Genomic DNA, 7,253 nt, shown 5'->3' with positions numbered 1-7,253 from the left:
CAAACCCACAGCCTTTCCCCTTTCTTTTTTTGTTGTTTATTTCCACGCTAAGTAAAGCCAAAAATCAACCTCATTTTCTACATAATCTATGCCAAAAAGAGAAGAACCATACACTGTACAGAATGACACAAACTAAAACTCAGTTACACTATCTCAGGTTTTCTCTCACCAACTCACCTCTTTTGTTCTTCATAGCCAAAATTATTTCGGGAAAAAAATAAAATAATAATATCTCAACTGAGAGCCAGTATATGCTAAACAAATATGTATGCACAACCTGTGAATTATTTATTCATGCATAAATGTACAGAACAAAAGAGAAGTTAATAACTAGGAAAGGCAATGCACTGTTTACACTCACAAACACAGCTACTGATTGACAGCAATGTTTTATCCTCCAGGGGAGAGATTTTTGTTTTTTGTTTTATTTTACCGTTTCATTGTTATTATTGTTATTCTCTTTACTGTGTTTTATCATTTAAATCTTTAATAATCCTCTCGCTGCAGGAAAAATATATATATTTAGAATTCTATAAAAAAAAAGAAAATATGAATTTCCTCTATTTTTAATCAGAAAAGCTTTAAAGGTATATATTGTTTCGTATGGGCATATAACAATGTACCGTTGTGACCTCATTCTGTGTAAACCCTTATTCACATGGCAGCCATTTTGGATCTATTTTTGGAAGAGCCCGGTGCAGGTCCGCGCTCCTGTTGTGTACCAACATACACGTCATATCAGTGCCACAGATTCCCAAGTGAAATGTAAAACAACTGGATCCCAATCTGCAAGAATATTGGTTCACTTTTTCATACATTTGATCCATCATTTATCAATGCCAGAGTCTCGGCAATAGAATTAGCTTGAATGCTACGTAGCTGCGAGTTCAAGCAGTTGTTGTGGTTCTTCTTCCTGAGACAGCTGGCAAAATCCTCACCTGCTTGTTGACATTAGGCCAGTTCAATGTATATCTGTGCCAATGTTGCAGGTTGTTTGTCATTGTTGTTTTGTTAGAGGAATCTCAGTTGTGCATATGGGAAAATTAACAGAAACCTTTCTTAGGAGATTTTTTTCCCCCTCCTCGCTGCCCCTTTCTGAGCCTCAGCAGCGTCCACTGACTGTTGCTGTTTGAGGTTCAGATTGTATGTGAATAATATTACAAGTTTTCAATTGTTCTCAGGTGTCCGTCTGCTCATCAGTAGAATATTTAGAAAATATTTTTTTTAGCAATGCTTTTCAACATCCTTCTCTGCGGAAAGATCAATTTTCATCCTTTTTTTTTCTGAGTTGGCCTTCTCGTGAAGTGATTGTCTTCGAGTCAAATGCATGCCTGTATTTGTAGATCAAGCCCTTCAGCCAGTGAGTCAGGAACACTTTGATTTCCTGACTCTCACATGGATTATCAAGTGTCAGTAGACACTTTCTAAACTTAAGAAACATGACAGTTATTTCAGCTCATATCTGACGTTTTGTTGTTGTGGTTCTTTTGTATTATAGATTACAGATGCTTTTATTTTTTTGTTTTAACTTTGTGTTTTGCATGATATAGTGCTTCTTCTGATCCAAGTGCTTCTTATCCTATGCTGTGACTAGGACCAGGTCGCCTTGAGACTGGCTGTCAGGGACATAACAGAGAATGTCTTGTGATCTTTCGACTGTTTTTAGATGTTGCTTAATCTGGGCTTTTGACAATGTGATCTCAGAGGTAATCATAGCTGCGGCTGAGTGCTCGCCTCTGTCTTAGTGCTTGTACAGACACTCACTAGAGTTAGCTGTTTAAAAAGTGAAGTCAGTCCCAGTGGAGATACCATATCATTAACATGTAGTTGTGTTTCTGCATTTTGAGGTAGATCAATCATTCAGCTTTTTGAACTTTAATCTGTGTTACCTCTCTGGACTGTTAAAGATTGTTACTCTGACCCCCCCCCCCCCCCCCCCCTCCCCGACCCCGACCCCGACCCCAACGCAAAGCAGCCTCATTCCTACTGACGTTAGGAAATAAATCAGGCTTTGTATATGGGTTCTGTTCTGAGGCCTTAACACAGCATGGGATGACCAGAGAGCCAGCAGTACCTCAGTCTAATCAGTTTTTACTGTTTCAGTCAAATATCACCAGATGGCTGTCGCGGCTTTGATTCTGTATTCGCCTCTCAGTGGGAAATCACCAACAGCTGCTTCACAAACACTGGTCACTTTTGAGAAGTACACTTTCTAAACAGACAGCCAACAACTTTCATTCAAAGACCCATCAAATCATTACATTTTCTTCTGAAAGTTTAGTAAAACAGGGAGGAGGCTGTCCAGCCTCACTTGTTTTATTACTTTCGACAAAAGAAAAGTGGAGCTTTAGTTCAATTTTAAAAAGCAGAGACATGATCACATTTGTTGTCTGATTTCAAGACTCACAACCCTGTTTGGTTATTGACCAGGTTCTCTGAAGATTTGTTACAGAGGAAAGTGATGCGTAATTCTTCAGTAAAAAATTAAGTCAGTGCCCGATCTATAGTTCTTATGAACTTCCCATGCTTTTCCTCCTCTCCTAACATATGCATTTGAACGTATAATACATTATAGTGTGATGTCAAAAAGTCATATTCTGCTCCTACTGCTATTCTGAAAATTGTTGTTTAAGCAATGGTTATATGTAATGCTAATGTTTCGGTTTAGAGGCAATAACTAGGACAAAAAGACCTTGGGTGAAAGTTAAATTTACATTTTAGGGTCATCTTTCTCCTAGATTCCTCAAGATACAGAAAGCCTCTCTCGCTCTCTGTCTCTCACTCTCTCTGTCTTCATGAGTAGCAGATGTCACAGTTGCTTGTAATGGCTGACAATCAAATAGAGAAATGCTGTGGTTGAAAGCATTAGTTTGGGGGAGGGCTGCTGGAGGAAGCAAAAATAAATCAATACTGATCTAAAGGATCAACATTGCTTTTTTAGAGTTGACCCTGTGACCTGTCGGCCCCTGAGGCAATATTCAAGCACCTGCCCCCTTCAATGGATCCATGTTTATTGTATACATCCATCGACCGGCTTTGTGAGATATTTGTATTTGAACAGTGAAGGTACTGCAGCTCTCTTGCTCTCTCGTCAGGGAAGGTTTTTAATTGCGTGGTAGCGACAATTAGGAGACGTTATGACAACACTGTATACCTCCAAACAATCATTGTGGTTGAAGGACATCCCTTTAACCACAATCGAGCCTGTTTCTACCTCAAGAACTAATAAAGCAGATTGCTTTGCTTCAGCCACGACAGACTGTTGAAGCAGGAAAACATCATGAAAATGATGCTGATGCAGGTTTATAAAGATTTTGAGTATGAAAGAGATTGTAATGACCACAGACAAACAGATATCACATTTGTTTATGCAAGTGGAACCAGGGATCATTCAGGGTTCAGTTCAAGCTTCAACGTCTTCACGAAGAGCTCCCCTTAGTGGAATGTTTTGTTATGACGCACAATCAGTTCAGATTCCCTAAATGGAGATGCAAACAGGTCTGAGCTAAGACTGCACACATGCAGTGCCCTTCAATCTGAGCATTTACTGCAAACAAATTAACTTTCAGTGTTTATTTTTTTTTTAGTGTTTCCAGAGTGTGTTCCTTGTTCCTCTTAAGATCATCATGGGACATTAAAATCAAACTCAAACTGTTAAAATCATTCACTGACAGGATTCATTTACTTATTAATAACAGTAAACAATACATATTAAAACTTGCCTTGCTTGTTTCTTTGTAGCTGTGGTCAGGCAGGTTCCTCCATGTTTAAGGAAACGTTGGTACCATGGTAGCTGTGAAAACTGCATTAGTCTTAACGCCGTATGAAACCAGAGGTTGTTCTGAGTTTATGAAAAGAGTTTCTAGGTTTTTGGTTTAGACAGGTATTTTTTTTCTGAATGCTACTAGCTGCTTTGTATGTGTCTGTAGCTGCTTTCTTTTTATTACGAGATAGACGATGCTCAATACTTTGTCTGCAGTTATCTCGGGGTGTTTTTTTCTGTCAAAGTTACATTAATGTTGTGTGGTAATGCAGTTTTTAAATCTTGGGTTGATTTCTAAAGTATGCTTGTTTGGTGCGTGCTGTTGTACAGATCGGAAAACAATGACTCAGCTGGACTCATTTTCATCACATTCTTAATGCATTTTGTTTGTCTTGGAGTTTGATTTCATGACAAGGAAGGAAGTAAATGTAGTGATTTTCAGGGGCTGACTCCCAATCAGCACAACCCCTCAGTCTCTTGTGGTTGGCCAGCTTGCTCTATGCTATAACATTAAAATGTTTACCTTGAAATATTGCTGCTTTCACTCCCACTAGAGCCGTAGCTAAAGAACCACTTGAAACCTTACTAGATCTAGAGTGTCTTTCTTGGAAAATTGACTCTGACTCCTGTTCACATGTTGCTGACATGGAGATTCTTTACCATTTACGGGTTACGGTGCATGTGGGGTTTAGGGACTTTTAACTGAACTTCACCACTGACTTTCCCTCCATCAGGAGGATTGTGGACAAAGAAAATGAGAATTAACAAGATGCCTTCTGCTGTGACAATTGTTGTATGAATTAACCTGTATTACAAAGATGAATTAAATAGAATATTTCTGAAATATGGCTGTTTAGGGCTATGAATTATATCATGTTCATATTGTTTTTTGCTCCCTTCTTTGCTTTAAAAAATAATTAAATGCTGTAGCAACCCACAGAGATTACATTAAGAGCCGATTCATTAACATGGCGATATTGATGATGATTATTTTACGGATGCATGTGAAGAGCGTGTTGGCTCCACGGGTCTTCACGTTAACTTCAGAACTGAAACAATGCTCTTGTCTCTGACAAGTTCTCAGGAAAATCTACCTCTACCTCCAGTTTGACGTATTTAAACCAGTTGAAGTTACAGTTTAGTAGGCACACAAAGAGGGCGTGAGAGTTTTTGCACCAGGGTCTGAAATTAAGTCCAACATACCAGTATTGATTAGTGCTTAAGATTAGTTACAATCATGTGAGCTTGTATTGAAATTAAAGTATGTTGGTGTATTTATATCATTATCTCGACTGGAAAACAAATACAAATATTCTCAGAAGGACATATTTATCACCCTGGTAAGTGACGGAGAGGTTTATTTGGGACTCTGGGGTGTCTATCTCCCTCTCTATCTCCCTCTCTCGGTTTCTCTCTCTGTGTTACAGGTTTAGGGAACCTCCAGCTCAACGGCTACTACTTAGGGCTACAAGTGCTGCTTCTAGTACCATTGTTAGTACTATGAGTGGCTTTTCAGTCTTTTTTTAATTAACGTGTGCTTATTCCTCCTTTTTCTATAAATTATAACATTTTTTTAATGAATGGGATGTCTACCAGTAACCACAGTAATAGTGAAGTGGCGGCAGGAAATGCAACTGTTTTTGTTTTCAATGTTTTTGAAGGGTGAAGAGTTATTCTTGTCTATTTACTCAATATGTGTTTGTGTGAATACTTTTATTTTGAATCTGAAATTAATAAAATATCACCTTTCTTAAATGTTACCAGAGTTTTGGATGTTTTGGATGTATCCTAAGATAAGTTGTATGATATATGTTCCATTCTTTTTAGTGGGAAAGCTCAGTCTTTATTTAAAATGTGTTCATTATATTGATCCTGGCACCAAAAAGTACTTAATGCTCAACATCAGCCTTTTTGCGAATTATATTAGTTAACGGGACTAAAACTAATTGTCTTATAGTTTAATGTATTTAAAAGTACAATATTTGCCCTTGAATTTGAGTGGACTAGAAGTAGAAAGTAGTTGAAAATGGAAATACTACAAGTACCTACAAATTGTACTTAAGTAGGCCAACAGAAGTTGAGTAAATTCATTTATAATTTACACCTCTGCCAAAATTGCGAAAAGATCTGAATACTATTATTATTATAGCACTGTTAATAGAAGCCTTGGTTGATATAAGCCAACACTTCCCACTATAGGTTAGTGCAGTACAAAGTTCTGTTTATATTGACAGTAGTCTACTTACTGGTGATAATGTATTTTTTTGGTCAACTAATACAATTTGATCACGGATTTTCACTGGTATTTTTACTGACATGTTAATATATTTATTCATTTGAAATAAGAGATTTTGATTAAAATTTGCACTTGAAAAAGAAGTTTCTGTGTCGCTGACAACCTGCAACGTGACTCGCGTCTCACGTTGACGCTGGGTCTTTCTGAAGCACCGCCCAACAATAGTGTCGGTGGTGATGAACCTATCGCACCCTGGCAGGTTTAAAAGATTCGAGAAGACACAGGATGAGGGGGGCGGAGCTAAACAAACCGGCCACCTGAAGCGGGCCTGGCGGAGTTAATCAAAACAAACGGAGCAAAGCACAATATTTAGATGAATTAGCCTCATCACAGTGGAGTGGTGTGTGTGTCGATGGTTTCACAGGTCCCACTTGAAGAAGAAAAATGAGACTTAGGTCTCAAAGAACCGTTAACGCCACGTCTAGCGTGGTGACGCCGCGGACCAACCGTCGACGGTCCTACAAAGCGACGCCGAGGGAAACCAAGGTAAGTTAATGAACCACCCTTTGCTGTGATCCGTTTCCCAATCGGTGGACTTTTAATAATAATTCACACATGAATTAAATCAGTAGCCTCGTAGTTTCAGTATTCCGATGCTCCAGACGTTGGAACAACACAAGGACGTCATACTGCGATGCTAACTTTAGCTAGCATCGTCTGGACAATAGGTGGCTTTTCTCCTGCCTGCTTCACTGATGTTCACTAACCACTCGTATTGTCCTCTTGTCTCATTCTTGGTCTAACTAGTTACATACTCTCGAAACTGCTAACGTTACGTTAGGTTAGCTACATTGAGAATACATTGAGAATGGCAGCGGCTTTCCCTCGTGTCAGTGTCTTGCTTTAATTAAGCTATAAACTGAAAGCAACTGCGTTTATCATGCTGGACGTGAATACAGCAGCAGACAACTGTTTACGTCTGCTATGTGAAGATATAATGTAGCCCACTTGCGCAGAGAAGGAAGTCTCTCTCTCTCTCTCTCTCTCTCTCTGTCTCTCTCTCTCTCTCTCTCTCTGTGTTGTTATCCGTGTGCTTTGTAGACATAGCCGCACGTGCTGAGGTACACATGTGCGTGTCATCATACAGCTGATCCTGCACAGCCCGGACCCGTCGGTTCCCCCTAAAGTCACCGCTAGCACTGTTGGCTAACTTGAGAGCTATTGAGAGGCCATCGAAATGCTCCCAATATCGGA

The 7,253-nt window shown here is 39.1% G+C and overlaps 1 protein-coding gene across 1 annotated transcript in view; it reads left to right on the top strand.

Annotated features, from left to right (window-relative positions):
* The first annotated feature begins 6,385 nt into the window (after window positions 1–6,385).
* Window positions 6,386–7,253, top strand: part of ctdspl3 (CTD (carboxy-terminal domain, RNA polymerase II, polypeptide A) small phosphatase like 3) — a 13,044-nt gene continuing 12,176 nt past the window's right edge. The window contains exon 1 of the mRNA XM_079221055.1: window positions 6,386–6,545. Coding sequence (XP_079077181.1) covers window positions 6,444–6,545 — 102 coding nt within the window. The 5' untranslated portion in view covers window positions 6,386–6,443. The remainder of the gene's footprint in view (window positions 6,546–7,253) is intronic.

The sequence above is a fragment of the Taurulus bubalis genome (genome assembly GCF_910589615.1).
Source record: "Taurulus bubalis genome assembly, chromosome: 7".
NCBI lineage: Eukaryota > Metazoa > Chordata > Actinopteri > Perciformes > Cottidae > Taurulus > Taurulus bubalis.
This window is presented reverse-complemented; position numbering and strand designations above follow the sequence as displayed.